The 22178-nt window shown below is 43.4% G+C and overlaps 1 protein-coding gene across 2 annotated transcripts in view; it reads left to right on the top strand.

Annotated features, from left to right (window-relative positions):
• gan (gigaxonin) overlaps positions 1–22178 on the top strand; it is a 123616-nt gene that overhangs the window by 24705 nt on the left and 76733 nt on the right. For both annotated transcript variants that reach the window (XM_068049183.1, XM_068049184.1), the window contains exons 4-7: positions 11366–11580; positions 12362–12483; positions 14552–14664; positions 15980–16129. In XM_068049183.1, coding sequence (XP_067905284.1) covers positions 11366–11580; positions 12362–12483; positions 14552–14664; positions 15980–16129 — 600 coding nt within the window. The remainder of the gene's footprint in view (positions 1–11365; positions 11581–12361; positions 12484–14551; positions 14665–15979; positions 16130–22178) is intronic.

Genomic DNA, 22178 nt, shown 5'->3' with positions numbered 1-22178 from the left:
TATTGCGGATTGTTTTTTGTGTGCAGTTTTCAACTCCTGCAAGTTGTAGTTTTGGCCATCCTACTTTCTTTCATAGCCATCTGAATACTGTAGTTCGAATAGCACCTGTGATTTGTTCTGGGAAAAGCAACATTCCATTTTGTCTTTGTGTAGATATTTAGAGTCATAGAGTTACACAGCACAGAAACAGGCCCTTCAGCCCATCGTGTCTGTGCTGGCCATCAAGCACCTAACTATTCTAATCCCATTTTCCAGCACTTGGCCCGTAGCCTTGTATGCTATGGCATTTCAAGTGCTCATCTAAATACTTCTTAAATGTTGTGATGGTTCCTGCCTCTGCCACCTCTTCAGGCAGTGTATTCCAGATTCCAACCACCCTGTGGGTGAAAAATCTTTCCTCAAATCCCCTCTAAACCTCCTGCCCCTTACCTTAAATCTATGCCCCCTGGTTATTGGCCCCTCCGCTAAGGGAAAAAGTTTCTTCCTATCAAACCTGTCAATGCTCCTCATGATTTTATATACCTCAATCATGTCCCCCCTCTGCCTTCTCTGCTCTAAGGAAAACAACCCTAGCCTTTTCAGTCTCTCTCCATAGCTGAAATGCTCCAGCCCAGGAACATCCTTGTGAATCTCCCCTGCACCCTGTCCAGGGCAATCATATCCTTCTTATAGTGTGGTGCCCAGAACTATACGCAGTATTCCAGCGGTGGCCTAACTAGCATTTTATACAGCTCCATCATAACCTCCCTGCTCTTATATTCTATGCCTCGGCTAATAAAGGCAAGTATCTCATGTGCCTTGCTAATCACCTTATCTACCTGTGCTGCTGCCTTCAGTACACAAAGGTCCCTGCTCTTCCTAGGGTCCTACCATCCATTGTTTGCACTGGAGTGCTGACTTGGGTTGCATTAGAGTGCAAAAGTGGAAGTTTGGTAACTGAAGATAATTAAGGGTTAATTTTATCTAAAATCTAATCTGTCTTTTAGTTAGCAGATTAACTTAACAGTTGCTGTTTGGGTTGGAGAAGGGCTCACTCAGGCTCTGCTTGCAGCTGCACCTTGTTAATTAGAGAATTAGAGAATTTTCAGGGGCTAGAGTCAGTCAGTATAAAAGTGAGCCATCTTACAGTCTGACTTTGTTTGCATTGGAGTGCTGACTTGGGTTGCATTAGAGTGCTACACTGGAAGTTAGGTAACTGAGGAAGTTAGGTGAGAAGGGAGCGAGGAGCTCCTTTCATTTCCTACCTGTCCTCAGAGTGAGGGGAAACGAGAGCTTCCAAAGAGCACAGCTGACTGGTGAGTAAGTCCTGGTGCGTATTTTTCAAAGTGGATTGAATTGTAAGTCATTGTTTTAGCAAGACTTAATTTTTTTTAAATTATAATCTTCTATAGTTTTAAATTTAAAGGGTTTAGTCATGGCAGGAGAGCTTGCAGCCATGGTTTGCTCCTCTTGCTGCATGTGGGAATCCGGGAACACTTCCAGTCCCCAGGACCGGCATATGTGCAGGAAGTGTGTCCAGCTGCAGCTCCTGGAAGCTCGGGTTTCAGAGCTGGAACGGCGGCTGGAAACACTGTGGAGCATCCGCGAGTCTGAGAGCATTGTGGATAGCACGTATAGAGAGGTGGTCACACCGCAGCTGAAGGGACTTGAAGGAAGGGAATGGGTGACCACCAGGCAGTCCAAGAGAAACAGGCAGGTAGTTCAGGAGTCCCCTGGGCTCCCGCTTGCAAATCGGTATTCCATTTTGGAGGCTGATGAGGCTGGTTCCTCCAGGGATTGCGGACAGAGCCAAACTTCTGGCACCACAAGCAGCCTGTCTGCACAGGAAGGGGGAAAGAGAGGAAGAGCAATAGTAATAGGGGATTCTATAGTCAGGGGAACAGATGGGCGCTACTGTGGCCGTCAATGTGACTTCAGGATGGTGTGTTGCCTCCCTGGTGCCAGGGTCCGGGATGTCACTGAACGGTTGTAGGGCATCCTGAAGGGGGAGGGTGATAAGGCAGAGATAAGTACATGTTGGTACCAATGACATAGGTCGAAAGAGGGATGAGGTCTTGCATCAAGAATTCAGGGAGTTAGGCAGTAGACTAAAAAGCAGGACCCCTCGGGTTGTAATCTCTGTATTACTCCCAGTGCCACGTGCTAGCGAGTATAGAAATAGGAGAATAGCACAGATGAATGCGTGGCTTAAGAGTTGGTGCAGGAGGGAGAGTTTTAGATTCCTGGACCACTTGGACTGTTTCTGGGGAAGGTGGGACCTGTACAAGCGGGACGGTCTACATCTGAACCAGAGGGGGACTAACATCCTTGCTGGTGGGTTTACTAGTGCTGTTGGGAGGAGTTTAAACTAATTTGGCAGGGGGAGGGGACGCAGACTCCAAACAGAATAGGGACACAGCTAAGCACAGGAAAGCAAACAAGTCAGAGGGAATACAGCGGAAGTAAGTTTCAAGGGAGGAAGACCAGGATGGAAGGCCTCTACTTTAATGCCAGGAGTATTGCAGGTAAAACGGATGAGTTAAGGGCAATGATTGACACGTGGAATTGTGATATAGTAGCTGTCATGGAGACATGGTTGAGGGAGGGGCAGGATTGGCAGCTCAATATCCCGGGATACAGAATCTTCAGGCGAGACAGAGGAGGAGGGGGCATTGCAATATTAGTTAAGGAGTCAGTTACTACAGTAAGGAGAGATGATATCTTGGAGGGGGCATCAAATGAAGCTTTGTGGGTAGAGTTTAGGAATGAAAAAGGGACAGCCACATTGCTAGGTGTTTATTATAGACCCCCAGATAGTCAGCAGGAAATTGAGGAGCAAATATGTGTCCAATTTGCAGAGGTGTGTAAAAATAATAGGGTAATTATAACAAAGAACAGTACAGCACAGGAACAGGCCATTCGGCCCTCCAAGCTTGCGCCGATCTTAATGCCTACCTAACTAAAACCTTCTGCACTTCCGGGGCCCATATCCCTCTATTCCCTTCCTATTCATGTATTTGTCAAGATGTCTCTTAAACGTCGCTATCGTATCTGCTTCCACCACCTCCTCTGGCAGCAAGTTCCAGGCACTCGCCACCCTCTGTGGAAAGAACTTGCCTCGCACATCCCCTCTAAACCTTGCCCCTCACACCTTAAACCTATGTCCCCTAGTAACTGACTCTTCCACCCTGGGAAAAAGCGTCTGACTATCCACTCTGTCCATGCCGCTCATAACTTTGTAAACCTCTATCATGTCGCCCCTCCGCCTCCGTCGTTCCAGTGAAAACTGAGTTTTTCCAACCTCTCCTCATAGGTAATGCCCTCCAGAGCAGGCAACATCCTGGTAAACCTCTTCTGTACCCTCTCCAAAGCCTCCACGTCCTTCTGGTAGTGTGGCGACCAGAATTGCACGCAATATTCTAAGGGTGGCCTAACTAATTTATATTAGGTGATTTCAATTTTCCCAACATTAATTGGGATAGTCATCGTGTTAAGGGCTGAGATGGAGTGGAGTTCTTAAAATGTATACAGGAGAACTTTTTAGCTCAATATGTAGAGGATCCAACAAGGGAGGGTGCAGTGCTGGACCTAATTCTGGGGAATGAAGCCGGACAGGTGGTTGATGTGTTGGTGGGGGAGCATTTTGGTGATAGTGACCACAACATGGTACAATTTAAGCTTGTTATGCAGAAAGAAATAGACAAGTTGCAAAAAAAGGTTTTGGATTGGGGGAGAGCAAATTTTAGTAAAATAAGGCAGAATCTGGCCAAGGTAGACTGGAAAGAGTTACTTGTTGGGAAATCTACAGAAGAGCAGTGGGGGGGCATTCAAAAAGGAAATGGGAAGGGTACAGGCCCAACATGTTCCCTCTAGGGAAATAGGTAGGAGCAACAAGCCCAGAGAACCATGGATGACCAGAAACATTCAGGGTATGATGAGAAGGAAAAGAGAGGCTTTTAGCAAATACAAGGAGAGCAAATCAATGGAAGCATTAGTGGAATACAGAAAGTGTAGGATGGAGCTTAAGAAAGCAATTAGGAGAGCAAAGAGGGGATATGAGAAAGCTCTGGCTGGTAAAAGTAGAGAAAATCCCAAGATATTCTATAAATATATCAATGGGAAGAGGATAACCAGGGCAACATTAGGGACCAAGGGGGAAATTTGTGGGTGGAGCCAGAGGACATTGGTAGGGTGTTGAATGAATACTTCACATCTGTCTTCACCCAAGAGAATGAGGATGTAGATATGGAACTTAGAGAGAGAGATTGTGAGGTTCTTGAGCAAATTGTCATAGGGAGTGACAAGGTATTGGAGGTTTTGGAAAGCTTAAAAGTGGACAAATCTCCAGGTCCAGACGATTTGTGACCCAGGATGCTGTGGGAGGCGAGGGTGGAGATTGCAGGGGCTTTGACCCTAATTTTTAATTCCTCTCTGGCCACAGGGGAGGTGCCAGAGGGGTGGAGAACAGCTAATGTGGTCCCACTATTTAAGAAAGGTTGCAGAGATGAGCCAGGGAACTACAGACCAGTGAGTCTCATGTCAGTGGTAGGGAAACTATTGGAGAAAATTCTGAAGGAGAGAATCTATCTCCACTTGGAGAGGCAAAATTTGATTAGGAATAGTCAGCATGGCTTTGTCAGAGGGAGGTCATGCCTAACAAATTTGATTGAATTTTTTGAGCATGTGACCAGGTGTGTAGATGAGGGTAGTGCAGTTGATGTAGTTTACATGGATTTCAGCAAAGCCTTGGACAAGGTCCCACATGGGAGACTTATCAAGAAAGCAAATGCACATGGGATACAAGGTAACTTGATAAGGTGGATTCAAAATTGGCTTTGCTGCAGGAGACATCGAGTGATGACAGACGGCTGTTTTAGTGACTGGAAGCCAGTGTCCAGTGGTGTACCACAGGGATCTGTGCTGGGTCCCCTATTGTTTGTCATTTATATAAACGACATAGATGACTATGTGGGGGGTAGGATCAGTAAGTTCGCGGATGACACAAAGATTGGCTGAGTGGTTAACAGTGAGGTGGAGTGTCTTAGGTTACAGTAAGATATAGACGGGATGGTCAAATGGGCAGAAAAGTGGCAGATGGAATTTAACCCTGAAAAGTGTGAGGTGATACACTTTGGAAGGGGTAATGTGACGCGGAAGTATTCAATGAATGGCCTGACACTGGGAAGTTCCGAGGAACAAAGGGACCTTGGCGTGTTTGTCCATAGACCTCTGAAGGCAGAAGGGCAGGTTAATAGGGTGGTGAAAAAGGCATATGGGACACTTGCCTTTATCAATCGAAGCATAGATTACAAAAGCAGGGAATCATGTTGGAGTTGTACAGAACTTTGGTAAGGCCACAGGTGTGCAATTCTGGTCGCCAGAAGGATGTGATTGCACTGGAAGGGGTGCAGAGGCGATTCACCAGGATGTTGCCTGGGATGGAACATTTAAGCTATGAAGAGAGGTTGGATAGGCTTGGGTTGTTTTCACTGGAACAGAGAAGACTGAGAGGTGACCCGAACGAGGTGTACAAGATTGAGGGGCATGGATAGGGAGCAGCTGTTCCCCTTAGTTGAAGGGCCAATAACGAGGGTTCACAAGTTTAAGGTGAGGGGCAGGAGGTTTAAGGGGGGGCTTGAAGAACTTTTTTACTCAGAGGGTGGTGATGGTCTGGAATGCACTGCCTGGGAGGGTGGTAGATGCAGGCTGCCTTACATCCTTTAAAATGTACCTGGATGAGCACTTGGCACGTCATAACATTCAAGGCTATGGGTCAAGTGCTGGCAAATGGGATTAGGTAGACAGGTCAGGTGTTTTAATGCATTGGTGCAGACTCGAAGGTCCTCTTCTGCACTGTATTATTCTGTGATTGTATATTCCCTTGCCTTGTTAATTCTCCCAATATACTTCACCTCACGCTTTTCAGGATTAAATTCCATTTGCCACTGCTCCGCCCATCTTACCAGCCCATCTGTATCATCCTGTAATCAAAGGCTTTCCTCCTCACTATTTACGAGATCACTGATTTTAGTGTCATCTGCAAACTTACTGATCATACTTCCTATATTCACGCCTAAATCATTAATGTACACTACAAACAGCAAGGGTCCCAGCACCGATCCCTGTGGTACACCACTGGTCACAGGCTTCCACTCGCAAAAACAACTCTCAACCATCACCCTCAGCCTCCAACCACTAAGTCAATTTTGGATCCAATTTGCCAAATTGCCCTGGATCCTATGGGCTCTTACCTTCTTAACCAATCTCCCATGCGAGACATTATCAAAATCCTTACTGAAGTCCATGTAGACTACATCAACTGCTTTACCCTCATCTACACATCTAGTCACCGCCTCGAAAAATTCAATCAAGTTCGTTAGGCATGATCTCCCCCTGACAAAGCCATACTAACTATCCTTGATTAATCCCTGCCTCTCCAAGTGGAGATTAATCCTGTCCCTCAGAATTTTTTCCAATAGTTTCCCAATCACTGATGTTAGACTCACTGGCCTGCAATTACCTGGTTTATCCCTGCTACATTCGCTGTCCTCCAATCCTCTGGCACCTCTCCTGTGGCCAGAGAGGATTTGAAAATTTGTGTCCGAGTCCCTGCTATTTCCTCCCTTGCCTCACATAACAGCCTGGGATACATCTCATCTGGGCCTGGGGATTTATCCACTTTTAAGCCCACTAAAACAGCTAATAGTTCCTCCCTTTCAATGCTAATATGTTCAAGTATATCACAGTTCCACTCCCTGATGTCTACATCTACATCGTCCTTCTCCATAGTGAACACAAATGAAAAGTAATCATTTAAAACCTCACCTGTGTCCTCCGGCTCCACACACACATTGCCACTTTGGTCCCTCATGGGCCCTAATCCTTCCCAGGTTAGCCTCTTGCCCTTAATATACTTATAAAACACCTTAGGATTTTCCTTTTATCTTGCCCGCCACTGTTTTTTCACTGTGGGGCGGCGCAGTGGTTAGCACCGCAGCCTCACAGCTCCAGCGACCCGGGTTCAATTCTGGGTACTGCCTGTGTGGAGTTTGCAAGTTCTCCCTGCGTCTGCGTGGGTTTCCTCCGGGTGCTCCGGTTCCCTCCCACATGCCAAAGACTTGCAGGTTTGATAGGTAAATTGGCCATTATAAATTGCCCCTAATATAGGTAGGTGGTAGGGAAATATAGGGACAGGTGGGGATGTGGTAGGAATATGGAATTAGTGTAGGATTAGTATAAATGGGTGGTTGATGGTCTGCACAGACTCGGTGGGCCGAAGGGCCTGTTTCAGTGCTGTATCTCTAAAAACTATACTATATCCCCTCTTCGGTCTCCAAATTACCTTTTTCAGTATCCCCCTACACTTTCTATACTCCTGTAGTGTCTCTGCTGTTTTCAGCACTCTGAATCTGCCATAAGCCTTTTTTTTCCCCCCTGATCCAATCCTCTATATCCCTTGACATCCACAGATTACTGTTTCAAGTAAGCAAATAAACATTGTCCAATAGTAGCAATGATGAATGCTGAGCTTTTCTTACATTCTTTCATAAACAAGAATATGGAAGGTCAGTTTTATAACATCTGCAGGATCAATATTTAAAATTGAATGCGTTTGAAGACTAATTTCAAACTATCTTTTGTACCTCCTTCTTCTTTGGCCTCCTTGTCTCGAGAGACAATGGGTAAGCGCCTGGAGGTGGTCAGTTGTTTGTGAAGCAGCACCTAGGGTGACTATAAAGGCCCATTCCTGAGTGACAGACTCTTCCACAGGCACTGCAGATAAAATTGGTTGTCATTGTTACCCAGTTGGCTCTTTCCTTGCACTTCTGTCTTTTTTCCTGCCAACTGCTAAGTCTCTTCGACTCGCCACGCTTTAGCCCCGCCTTTATGGTTGCCCGCCAGCTCTGAACTTATGATCAATGTCACAGGACTTCATGTCGTGTTTGCAGACATCTTTAAAGCGGAGACAAGGACGGCCGGTGGGTCTGATACCAGTGACGAGCTCGCTGAACAATGTGTCCTTGGGGATCCTGTCACCTTCCATGCGGCTCACATGGCCAAGCCATCTCAGGCGCCGCTGGCTCAGTAGGGTGTATATGGATGTTGGCCGCCTCGAGGACTTCTGTGTTGGAGATACGGTCCTGCCACCTGATGCCAAGGATTCTCTGGAGGCAGCGAAGATGAAATGAATTGAGACGTCACTCTTGGCTGACGTACGTTGTCCAGGCCTCTCTGCCGTAGAGCAAGGTACTGAGGACACAGGCTTGATACACTTGGACTTCTGTGTTCTGTGTCAGTGCGCCATTTTCCCACACTCTCTTAGCCAGTCTGGACATAGCAGTGGAAGCCTTTCTCATGTGCTTGTTGATTTTCTGCATCGAGAGACAGGTTACTGGTGATAGTTGAGCCTTGGTAGGTGAACTCTTGTACCACTTCCAGAGTGTGGTCGCCGATATTTATGGATGGGGCATTTGCGACGTCCTGTCCCATGATGTTCGTTTTCTTGAGGCTGTTGGTTAGGCTAAATTCGTTGCAGGCAGCCGCAAACCTGTCGATGAGTCTCTGCAGACACTTTTCAGTGTGAGATGTTAATGCAGCATCGTCAGCCAAGAGGAGTTCCCTGATGAGAACTTTCCGTACTTTGGTCTTCGCTCTTAGACGGGCAAGGTTGAACAACCTGCCATCTGATCTTGTGTGGAGGAAAATTCCTTCTTCTGAAGACTTGAACGCATGAGAGCAGCAGGGAGAAGAAGATCCCAAACAGTGTAGGTGCGAGAACACAGCCCTGTTTCACGCCACTCAGGATAGGAAAAGGGGTCTGATGAGGCACTGCTATGCTGAATTGTGTCTTTCGTATTGTCATGGATGAAGTTATGATACTTAGTAGCTTTGGTGGACATCCGATCTTTGCTAGTAGTCTGAAGAGACCACGTCTGCTGACGAGGTCAAAGGCTTTAGTGAGATCTATGAAGGCAACGTGGAGGGGCATCTGTTGTTTGCGGCATTTCTCCTGTAGCTGGCGAAGGGAGAATAATATGTCAATGGTGGATCTCTCTGCTCGAAAGCTGCACTGTGTCTCAGGGTAGACACGCTCAGCCAGCTTCTAGAGCCTGTTTAAAACGACTCGAGCGAAGACTTACCCCACTGCTGAGCAGGGAGATTCCACGGTAGTTGTTGCCGTCAATGCGGTGTACCAGACTTAGTTTTTTCAAATCTCTTCCCTCCCTTCTCTCACCAACACCACTGCTCCTCCTCAATCTTCTCAACTGGAACATTAAATAGGCTGGTGAGCAGTTCTCACACTTCTGCCAATTTTAAAGCTCCTGCAACTCTGTCTGTCTGCTCCCACGCCCCTCCCCCCCCCCCCCCCCCCAAAACACACTCCTCATAGCAATTAGGAGCTTAGTACAGAAATGGAAGAATTGTGAAGGAATATCAACATCTTGCTCAACAATTCCGTAGCCTCTTGATTGTTTTTTTTGTTCAGGTACCACCAGACAAGCTCTTGGTAACCGTTAAACTTACACTGACAGTTCAACTAACAACATGCACATAATAAGCTAAGACTAAGTAACCAGTTCATCTGTCAGTGGTACGATAAATAATTATATTAACAATAAGTAAATTTTCTAACCATCAAATGATACTAGATGCCAAAAATACAATGACATGTTTGAATTTTTTACTTTAATTCTGAGTATTGAAAGAGTGTTCAAAATATAAAATTGTTCATGTTCTATATGTTTCCTAAATTCTGTTTTGGAATACCCAGCTTTACAAAAAGCTGGGTATATACAAAAGCTACGTATATGTGTATGTTTCAATAAAATGCCAAGCACTGATGTAAAACTTCAATGTTGTACACATAGGATTATTTTTCAACCAGCCAAGACACTCAAAGGAATTCAGTGACATAGGCAATTATATTTTAACTGAGCATTGGATTCCGCATCCACATGTTGATGCCTGGGTTGAAAATTCACTTCTCGTCTCTGAAGACATCTTTGTTGAGATCATCTAACAGTTATTGCCTGGTTATGCTGTACTTTTTTCATATCTCTAGTTTTCTGCTGTTGCCTGTCCTGTACTGAAGGTGGCGACACATGCCAGGATATAACTTTCTATAGGGTACGTTTGCCTCTGTTACCTTGCTCAAGTGGCCTTTCTTTATACATGATCCTGCACAGTATCGGTGAGCTATGTAGCTTAGAGGATTTTTTTTTATTATTCTCAGCTGATAACCACACTTAGATACATTCAGCTTTAAGTATAACATTAATTTCTATTTTTTTTCCCCTGAATTATTGTCATGCGGACTGATGAGCAACTTCGTAGTTTGTGGAAGTAGTTGGAATATACACTTTGCCAGCTGAGCTGATTATTTTTTTTTTTTCAAATTTGAATGAAATAATTTTAAAATAAAATAGTGCTCCAACTGTGAAGTGATCCTGATGCTTGCTGACCAATTAGAAATGTTCAAACCTGTGCTTATTGGTGTCTAATGACCAACTAGTGGCAGTACCTCTGAACGAGGATCGGCAGGGTCAGTATGGAATCAAGATGTTACTGAGCACCTAGAAAAGAAAAGGTTGGAACCAAGTCAACCCTCCGTGGCTGGAAGGTGCACAGTTCTCATGGGGGCTGTTCAGGTTTGCTGCACAACTAAAGAGAGACCTATTACTTGTTTAATAGTCTCCAGTTAATAATTAAAATCTAGTCTAATGGTGACTGTGAAACATTGTCGATGTTCCACTGATGTCCTTTAGAGAAGAAAATCTGCCATCCTTACCTGGTCTGGCCTACATGTGACTCCAGACCCACAGCAATGTGGTTTCAAATTTAAAATCTCTGGGCTTAGGTACTTGTGACATGTCCCTACAGGAACAGTGCACTGAAACGGAGCAATGGGTGTAGATTGCATTGGTGGCTTGAATTTGAGGCACTTAAGCAGGGTATGTGTTGGACACCCAGCTGCCTCCCAAAAATTCCAGATATTTTCAGTCAGATTATTTTCCTTTATTCCAAACTCTTAAAATTCTGTAACAAAAACAAGAAATGCTGGAATCACTCAGCAGGTCTGGCAGCATCTGTGGAAAGAGAAGCAGAGTTAACGTTTCGGGTCAGTGACCCTTCTTCGGAACTCTTAAAATTCTGTCTCTTGTTATAACATTCTGTTCAGTAGTTTCCAAGTAAAAATTTGCTGTCTACACTTGTCTAGCAATATTGTTGCTTCAAAGTTGCTGATTACAAGTTTCATGACTAATTGATGACCTGTTTTTATTTTACTGAAATAACAGGAAAATGAGGGGTTGGTTATTGGAAATTGGAAAGTGTCAGATATATGATGCATTAGATATTTAATGATGAAAAAATGTAATTATTTTAGGTTCACATGAAAGACGTGATGTCTGTAGTTTGGGTAAATGGCCTGGATCCTAGTTATCTGAGAGAGCAAATGCTGAATGAACCTGTGGTGCGAGAAATTGTCAAAGAGTGTACCAACATTCCTCTCAGCCAGAGAGAAGGAGAGGCTCAGCTGGCTACCTTCAAACCTAGAGGATATTCTGAATGTATAGTGACAGTGGGTGGAGAGGAAAGAAGGTGAGTCCAGCCCAGTGAGCTCAAATTAACTGTCCACATTGTGGTAAAGATGAACCATTTCTTTGGTATAATTCTCAAATCTGTTTCTTCCCTGCCCACTGCTTCCTCTTCTAAGTCTTGCCACTGGCAAAGAATTCTATTTGTTTAAATGCAATTGTTATAAATTTGATAAATTGTGCTCAGCTAAGTAGGAATGGAACAGAGCACTGCAGCGCATCACAGATGGTAGGACAGGGGCTTCTGGCTGCAGAATGCCATATTGTCCATTTCCAGTTGAAGTCCAGTTGCCAAATATTGGGAGAAAATAGGCTCAACTCAAACTATTCCAGCATGCAGCAAAACCAAAGCAAGGGAGAAAATTACTAACCCACCATATCAGACATGGAATAGTGTATTACATAGAACAAAGTCATATTGGGGGGTGGAAATGAAAAATACATCAACAACATTTATTTAATAATTACTCACAAATGAGCACAGCAGAATTGTTTTGAAATGTTTAGCAAAGGAGACCGTGCACTAAACAATTAAAGAATTATAAAATGTTACAGCACCAGAGGTGTAATTTGATCCATTATGCTGTGGTCACTTCCTGAAAGAGTTATGTACTTAATCCTGCCCTTTAAATTTTTATTTTTCAAATATTAAAAGTTATAATGCATTCTGCTTCCACCACTGTTTCTAATGGGTATACCATACTCAAGTCTCTGTGTAAAAAAAAAAAAGAAAATTGATGGTTAAAATATCTGCATTAATTGATCACTGTTTCGCTATCCATTAGTACACGGAAGCCTACAGCTGTGATGCGGTGCATGTGCCCGTTATATGACCGTAACAGACAACTTTGGATAGAATTGGCCCCAATGAGTGTTCCACGTATTAACCATGGAATATTGTCTGCAGGTAAGAATATGGCTAGTTTAGTTTACTGTAGGAGATAGTCTAACATGTGATCTAACATTTCATCTGATATAAACTGTTGCTCGACATTTGCTAATGAATGCACTATTTAAAGCATCCACTCTGTGACTTGCCTCTTAAGATTTTTGTATGTTTAGGTGGGATGTTGACTAGCTTTGTACCCACAAGGTAGACCCTGGTTTCCTAACCAAGATAGAGAGTTTATTAAGTACAGCAAGAATGTACAAGCAATACTTAACCAACGGCAGTAGTTATGCAGCATAATGTAGGGTATCCTCAGTCCTTGCTTTCCGAGCTGCTGTGACGCAGTCTTCTTTCTTGAGGCGTTATGTTGACTGCAGGGTATTCTGTTCACGGTAGGTTGGTTTCTTCTTGAATCGGTGCGGCCCGAGTTGTCCGAACGCCTGCCACTTGTGGCCCCCTCTGAGGGTTCCTTCCTTCCATATTAGGTTACAGTCCACCTTAAGTACTTTTGGTCAGGTATGACCTCACCTTCTACACATTCTCATCTTGATTAGTTTATAATCGTCAGATTACAGCAGATATGACCTCTGTACCCTCTGTACATTGTCCCTGTAGACAGTTTAATGGCCCAAGTCATGGTCACACAATGGGAATGTTTGCTGTCCCCATCAACATTCCAGTCTTGAATGGTCTCTGAATATCTTTATTTACATTACCATCCTTATGGGGCCTACAAATCCTGTTCCTTATTGTGACTGAGTCTGTCTTAATTGAAATGTAGAATGGGCAATCAAGACATCCGATCTCATAGCAAAGCTATTTCTGCTGTTGTCGTGACAGTAAACACCATCTCCCACCATCACCCCACTACGGTATACAAATATACATTTCACATTTAACATGATTCTAAACACAAAGTTTGTTCTAATCTAATACATTGGTACACAGGCAAACTATAACTGTTCCCGTGCATAACCACAACATCATTTAAAATCATTCTACTTACAAACTCACATGAGATGCTATATTTTAATCAGGCCATAATTTACATAGATTCATCCAAAAGGTTAAACATTGCAGAGGATTAACGCCTTAGTTCCTACACCTCTCTCCATAATTACTTTATATATAATTCCTGAAGGTGGTGTTAATAAAAGTACTGTACATTCACAAAGTGCCTGAAAATCATTGAGCTTTTTCATGGGTTTACAGTAAAGTCAATAAGTAAGCAAATCATTGAGCAATAAATGAGTGTAGATTGAATCATGGTTGCTATTGACAAACTTCCTGTGGTACTGGTTGTGACTTGCATCAGTTGAGTACAGCAGACAACTGTGCTTATTTGTATCCTCATGCTTGAGGCTACTACAGTAACTTAAAGGTGGTGTTTTTCCTTGCCATGGGCCAAAAAAAGTCCTCCATCTTTAGCCACTTTCAGAGATTGTTATCTAGCACATTACAAGTGTGTAGGGTTTGGATTAGTTGATTTGAAAATGCACCAAATGCTTCTTGAAACCACTTTATGAAACTGTTAGCAGCTCTAAACAACTACAGCACAGGCTCAAGTTGGCTGGGCCATTGATGCATGCTGTTAAAACTACTGTTCTATTCTTGCCAGCAATCTAACCACGTTTATTCAGTCAGTCAACATAACATGTCAATACTTTTTCTGAGAGTAGTTTTGGCTAGTTTCAGCTATTTCCCTTTTGTTATGGGGTTTCTTTAGGCCTTTGAGTTTGGATAAGTTACTTTAAAGAAAATAATACAATAACCAAAACCTCCTTTCATGCTTTACACAGAAGTCTGAATTATACTTTTTTGAAAAAATCTTTTAATATAGATTTCCACACTTCTTTCGCCCACCACCCCATGTAATTTTGTTACTTTCAATTCAAGTATACCTTCCTGTAGGTTGAAAAAGGGATATTTTTGGCAACATTCTATATGCGCTTGTGGCTTGAGCTGTTCAATTTCCAAAACTACCTGACAGGCAAAGTATTATTATAGTGAAGTGGCAAAGCCAAAAAAATGTTTCAAAATAAGGGTTAGAATTCTGAATAAAAATGTTTTTTCTCCTTTCCTGTAGAGGGGTTCCTCTTTGTGCTGGGTGGCCAGTATTCAGACAAAGCGACTTTTAGCTCAGGAGAGAAATATGACTCCGATACTAACTGCTGGAGTCCCATTCCTCCAATGAATGAGGTAAGTGTCTGCATTCTGAACATTATTCAAAATTGTCCTGGTCCATGATTCACTGAACTACATCTGATGTTGGTTTCTTGCAAATTTTGTTAATATAATTAAAAATTGTGTGAGAGCTATACCGGTTTTGCAAATAGTTTTTTAAAAAGATGATCCTGGAGTAAATTTAGCAATTTACGTCTCTGGGTTTCTTTATTCTGAATGTAGCAGTTACTGATTTTAACCAACAGGTTTCCATCCCCCCACCCCACATCAGCAAAGCGATCCTAACCAAAGAAGGAAATTCTGTGTGACTGTCCCAAATGTGATTGAATAGGCAAACCTTAAAGGGACTACACATTAGGCTGCAACCAACAAGGCAAGTTCTTATAAACTACTCATCTGAGTGTAGAATCAGAAAGAACGGGAGTGCTGCTCCCAAATTCACATTCAAAGATCATGGGCAGCTGCTGTCCACGGCTACCTATCAACTGCACCCCCCCAACCAACTGCTGCTCCTTATGGCACTTATTTGAGGTCCAGTCTGAAGCGAGCAGCAGCCTGATCTGCAGTCGTGCTTCACCTGCAAGCTGCTGGTTGTTCTTCAGGGTGTTTCGTACCTCACCATTCAGATCATTGAAAATCCCTTCAAAACGTATATCTTTTTAAAATTTGAATTTTTATTCTTGCACAAGAAGTTACATTTATGTAGTACTTTTAACACAGTAAAATGTCTAGCAAGGAAGTGGTCATTTTTCAAATTTGAACATGTTCCTGTTTGTCGAATAGTTCTGTAAATTACGTATTCCTCAGACTGACCTTCCTCCCAAACTGTATTGCTAAAATTAATTATCCAGTTTTAAACATAGATATATATTTTTATTCGTTCTTGGGATGTGAGCATCATTGGCAAGGCCAGCATTTTGTCCTATCCCTAACTACCCTTGTGAAGGTAGCGGTGAGCTGCCTTCGTGAGCCGGTGTGGTACACCCATAGTGCTTTTTGTAGCAGTTTGATACAACTAAGTGGATTGCTAGGCCATTTCAGAGGGCAGTTGAGAGTCAGCCACATTATTGTAGATCTGGAGTCACGTGTAGGCCAGACCTGGTAAAGATGACAGATTTCATCCCTTGAAGGGCATTAGTGAACCAGATGAGTTTTTACGATCATTATTAATGAGACTAGCATTTTATTCCAGATTTATTAATGAATTGAATTTAAGTTCCCCCCTGCTGCCGTGGTGGGATTGAACTCTTCTCTGGAGCATTAGTCCGGGCCTCTGGATTGCTAGTCCAATAACATTACCATTATGCTACTGTCCCCAATGTATTTTCAGGCAAGACACAATTTTGGAATTGTGGCAATAGATGGAGTCCTTTATGTTCTGGGAGGTGAAGATGGTGAAAAGGAGCTACTGTCAATGGAGGCCTATGATATTCACACTAAGACATGGACAAAGCAACCTAATATGACTATGGTTCGAAAGGTGAGTGGCTGTTAAATTTACTATTTGAAGAGAACTGCTAATTTCTTCCTTGCAGCATGCTGACTTCAGTCACAGTGCAACTGCAGTTGAAATTTTTTCTGTGCTTGTAAAATGCCCTGTCCCTAGGATCAGTGAACCTCATGCATTCAATGAAGTGACATTATGGGGCAAGTAATTGCTTAACCTTTAACCACATCACTGGACACTGCCGGGTACTGTTCTTTCACCACAAAAAGGATGGAATTTTATCTGATGCTTTGCTAAATATGTAAAAATGGAATAAAAATAGGACAACGGGCTCTCATCAAATATTACATTTTAACTGGCATTTCAAACTTAGTTAGCTTTGTGGTTCCTTGAAAGCAAGCATAGTCAGAGGTTCATTCATAACGTTGCGAGACCAGCAGTATAATTTCCATCTGCTGGCACAATGTCACCAGTGCCTGTAATGCAACCAGCCTAAGATGATAACATTTGCTAAGAGTGGTAAATACAGAATGGTCCATACCATTGCAACCCAGTTATTGTGTTAAGCAATATAGATTGAATATACACTTTGCCTCGCCAAGTTTATTTATTGACTTAGAAATGTTCCATGCTCATTCTCACAGGCTCACACATGGCTGAAGTATCTGCAATTTTGAAGTAGGGAAGGAAAAATAGGCCACAGTTCTCATTCCTTTATTACTCTTTTTATTATTCATTTATGGGATGTGGGCCTCGCTGGCCAGGCCAGCATTTATTGCCCATCCCTAATTGCCCTTGAGAAGGTGGTAGTGAGCTGCCTTCTTGAACCGCTGCAGTCCATGTGGGGTAAGTACACCCACAGTGCTGTTGGGAAGGGAGTTCCAGGATTTTGACCCAGCGACAGTGAAGGAACGGCGATATAGTTCCAAGTCAGGATGGTGTGTGACTTGGAGGGGAACTTGCAGGTGGTGGTGTTCCCATGCATTTGCTGCCCTTGTCCTTCTAGTTGGTAGAGGTTGCAGATTTGGAAGGTGCTGTCTAAAGAGTCGTGATGCATTGCTGCAGTGCATCTTGTAGATGGTACACACTGCTACTAATGTCCACTAATGTCTATCAGAAGACCGCCTATGCAGACCAGGTGAAACCACATTAGTTTCAGTGGCAAAGCAACGGTGCTCACCACTGACCTCGAAGAAAACTGTCCGCAAAGATCTAGTGACCTATGGGCTATGGTTTTCCCCTTTCTGGGCAGCAGTTTAAATCTGGCACAAGTCAAGAGAATCTCTTGGCATGGAGCAGCAGTGATGTCAGCAAGCAGGTAAGCAGCCGATCACATTGAACTATTAACACACAGCAAACCAGTAAATTATAAGCACTTAGTATCCTTTACTTTTAGTTTAATTTTTCAGCATAAATGATTATGATTGGAATAAGACAGAGGCTAAGATAAAGATAAACTTTAATTTAAGTATGTCCGATTTTTATCATGATAGGAACATAGGAAGATAGGAACAGGAGTAGGCCATTCAGCCCCTCGAGCCTGTCCCGCCATTCATTGAGATCATGGCTGATCCGCGGCCTAACTCCATATACCTGCCTTTGGCCCATATCCCTTAATATCTTTACTGAACAAAAATCTATCTATCTCAAATTTAAAATTAACAACTGTTCTAGCTTCAACTGCTGTTTATGGGAGAGAGTTCCAAATCTTTACCACCCTTTGCATGGAGAAGTGCTTCCTAACATCTCTCCTGAATGGTCTGGTCCTAATTTTTAGACTATGCCCCCTAATTTTAGAATCTCCAACCAGTGGAAATAGTTTATCTTTATCTCGCCTGTCTTTTCCTGTTAATATCTTGAAGACTTCAATCAGATCACCCCTTAACCTTCTAAATTCTAGTGAAAATAGGCCTAATTTGTGTAATCTCTCCTTGTAACTTAACCCCTGTAATCCAGGTATCATTCTTATAAACGTACGTTGCACTCCCTCCAGTATATCCTTCCTAAGGTGTGGTGCCCAGAACTGCTCACAGTACTCCAAGTGGGGCCTAACCAGGGTTTTGTACAGCTGCAGCATAACCTCTGTGTCTTTATACTCCAATCCTCTAGATATAAAGGCTAGGATTCCATTAGCCTTTTTGCTTATTTTTTGCACTTGCTCGTGGCATTTTAAAGATCTATGCACCTGAACCCCCAAGTCTCTAAGTGTGGCGCAGTGGTTAGCACTGCAGCCTCACAGCTCCAGCGACCCAGGTTCAATTCTGGGTACTGCCTGTGTGGAGTTTGCAAGTTCTCCCTGTGTCTGCGTGGGTTTCCTCCGGGTGCTCCGGTTTCCTCCCACATGCCAAAGACTTGCAGGTTGACAGGTTAATTGGCCATTATAAATTGCCCCTAGTATAGGTAGGTGGTAGGGAAATATAGGGACAGGTGGGGATGTGGTAGGAATATGGAATTAGTGTAGGATTAGTATAAATGGGTGGTTGACGGTCGGCACAGACTCGGTGGGCCGAAGGGCCTGTTTCAGTGCTGTATCTCTAAACATCCACTGTACTTAACCTCTTCCCATTTAGAAAGTACCCTGCTGTATCCTTTTTTGGTCCAAAATGGATAACCTCACACTTGCCCACATTGAAATCCATGTGCCACAGTTTTGCCCACTCACCTAGTCTGTCAATATCTCTTTGCAGTTTTATGCTATAATCTAGACTGTCTACATTGCCGCCTAACTTTGTATCAGCAAATTTGGATATATGACTTACTCTGCCATCATCCAAGTCGTTAATGAATAATTGAGGCCCCAACACCGATCCCTGCGGGACACCACTAGTTACATCCTGCCAATCGGAGTACTTACCTGTTATCCCCACTCTCTGTTGCCTACCATTCAACCAACTTTCTAACCATGTCAATAATTTGCCCTCAACTCTATGGGCTTCTACCTTAGTTAACTGTCTCTTATGTGTGACTTTATCAAATGCCTTCTGGAAGTCCATGTAAATAACATCCATAGACATTCCCCTGTCCACTACCTTAGTCACCTCTTCAAAAAATTCAGTGAAATTTGTCAGGCATAACCTTCCCGTCATGAATCCATGCTGGCTGTCTGTCCCTGATTAACTGAAATTATTCAGTCACCCTATCCTTGATCATAGACTCCAGCAACTTGCCCACCGCAGATGTCAGGCTAACTGGTCTGTAATTTCCTTGGTTTCCCCTTTTCACCCTTCTTAAAAAGTGGAGTGATATGTGCAACTTTCCAATCCAGAGGGACCACTCAGCAGGTCTGGCAGCATCTGTGAAAAGAGAAGCAGAGTTAACGTTTTGGGTCAGTGACCCTTCTTCGGGTCACTGACCCGAAACGTTAACTCTGCTTCTCTTTTCACAGATGCTGCCAGACCCGCTGAATGGTTCCAGCATTTCTTGTTTTTATTTCAGATTTCCAGCATCCGCAGTATTTTGCTTTTATTATCTGAAAGACTATAGTTAGGGCATCTACAACGTGCTCCCCTACTTCCTTTAACACCCTCGGATGGAAACGGTCAGGTCCTGGGGATTTCTCACTCTTTAGTTCCATTAATTTCCTTGTTACTGATGATTTACTTACGTTAATTGTATTAAGTCCCTGTCCCCTATTGGCTATTAATTTTTTCGGGACTTCTGGCAAGTCATCCTCCTTTTCAACTGTAAATACTGAGGCAAAGTAATTGTTCAACATGTTTGCCATTTCCCCATTATCGATGGCAATATTTCCGGTTTCAGCTTTTAGTGGGCCTACATTGCTCTTGACCACCCGTTTTCCCTTTTATATAACTATAAAATTTCTTATTGATTTTGATGTCCCTTGCAAGTTTCCTTTCATCTCTTTCAGTAGCTCTTATAAGCTGCTTTGTGACCCTTTGCTGGTCTTTGTGTCGATCCCATTCGGCCGGATCTGTGCTGCGTTTTGCATTTTTGTAAGCCCTTTTTGTTTTATGCTATCCCTAATCTCTTTAGTTGTCCATGGCTATTTTTTCTGTGAAGTGGAGCTTTTTCCTCTCGGGTGTAAATTCGCTCTGTATTTCGTTAAATGTTTCTTTAAATATTCTCCACTGTTCTCCAGTCATTTGACCCATTAACAGATCTACCCAGTTTACCGTGGACGGTCTCTGTCTCATCCCAGTAAAGTCAGCCTTGCCCAAGTCTAAAATTCTAGTAGCTGATTCGTGCTTTTCACTTTCAAACGCTACCTTGAATTCGATCATGTTGTGATCACTATTTGATAAATGTTCATGCACAGTTAGGCTGCTAATTAAATTTGTCTCATTACTCATAACCAAATCTCATATTGCATGTCATCTTGTTACATCTAGGACATATTGCCGTAGGAAACTATCCCGGACACATTCCAGAAATTCACTACCTTTCTGACAGGTGCTAGTCTGCCTCTCCCAATCTATGTGCAAGTTAAAATCTCCCATTAATACTACTCTGCCTTTGTTACACACTTGCCTAATTTGTGCATTTATACAATTTATACCTCAGAACTGCTACCAGGGGGTTTATACACTACACCTATTACATTTTTAGATCCTTTTCTGTTCCTCAATTCCACCCATAAGGTCTCCACTGGATGTTTTCCCCTCATTATATCCTCCCTCACCAATGAAGTGATATTATTTCTAATCAGTAAGGCTACTCCACCCCCTCTGCCATTTTCCCTGTCCCTCCTGTAAACTTTATAACCAGGTATATTTAGTTCCCAGTCCTGACCATCCATCAGCCACGTCTCCCCAATGTCCACATCATAATCTTCCATTTGAATTTGCACCTGCAGTTCATCTAGTTTATTTCTTGCACTCCGTGCATTTGTATATCGAGCTGTTATTTGGGCTATACCCCCTAACCTGTCCCTCAGCACTGATGCTTTATTCACCTGTTTATTATTTCTCTCTTCTGGTTTAACCAGTATACTACTTGCAGTTTGGTAACAATCAGCCTCACCAGTAACCTGCACTCCTACCTTCTCCTTTAACTTCCTGTTTTTCCATGCAACTGAACGCTTCCCCCCGCCCCCACTATTTAGTTTAAAGCCCTATCTACAGCCCTAGTTATACGGTTTGCCAGGACTCTGGTCCCAGCATGATTCAGGTGGAGCCCGTCCCATCGGAACAGCTCCCTCCTTCCCCAGTACTGGTGCCAATGTCCCATGAATTCAAACCCATTTGTCCCACACCTATCTTTGAGCCAAGCATTTACCTCTTTTTAATCTTATTGACCCTTTGCCAATTTGCTCGTGGCTCAGGTAGTAATCTGGAGATTATGACCTTTTTGGTTCTGCTTTTTATTTTAGCCTCTAGCTGCTCATATTCCCTCAGCAGAACCTCTCACCTCGTTCTACCTATATCGTTGGTACCTACGTGGACCACGACAACTGGATCTTTTCCCTCCCACTCCAAGTTCCTCTGAGATGAGATATCCCGAACCCTGGCACCAGGTAGGCAACAGAGCCTTCGGGACTCTCGATCCTGGCCACAGAGAACTGTGTCTATGCCCCTAACTATACTATCCTCGATTACGACTACATTTCTCTTTTCTCCCCCCACTTGAATGGCTCCCTGTACCATGGTGCTGTGGCCAGTTTGCTCATCCTCCCTACAGTCTCTGCTCTCGTCCACACAGGGAGCAAGAATCTCGAACCTGTTGGACAAGGACAATGGCTGAGGCTCCTGCAGCACTACCTCCTGGATACCTCTACCTGCCTCACTCATAGTCACACCCTCCTGTCCCTAATCACTGGCCGAATTCAAGGTAGTTAATCTAAGGGGTGTGACTGCCTCCTGAAACAGCGTCCAGGTAACTCTTCCCCCTCCTTGATGTATCAGTTTCCGAAGCTCAGACTTCAGCTCATCAACTCTGAGCCGGAGTTTCTCGAGCAGCCAACACTTGCTGCAGATGTGGTCACTAGGAACCGCAATGGGTCCACCAGCTCCCCCAGGTACATCGCCTGGCCCTGCATCTCTCTCTCATTTAATTTGTTTTTAAATTTCCGATTGGTCTTTAGTTTTTAATCTGTAAAATATTTCTCCTATTCACTTTTAATATG

The sequence above is a fragment of the Heterodontus francisci genome, chromosome 17 (genome assembly GCF_036365525.1).
Source record: "Heterodontus francisci isolate sHetFra1 chromosome 17, sHetFra1.hap1, whole genome shotgun sequence".
NCBI lineage: Eukaryota > Metazoa > Chordata > Chondrichthyes > Heterodontiformes > Heterodontidae > Heterodontus > Heterodontus francisci.
The sequence above is the reverse complement of the archived record's forward strand: the minus strand, read 5'-3'. Positions and strand labels throughout refer to the sequence as shown.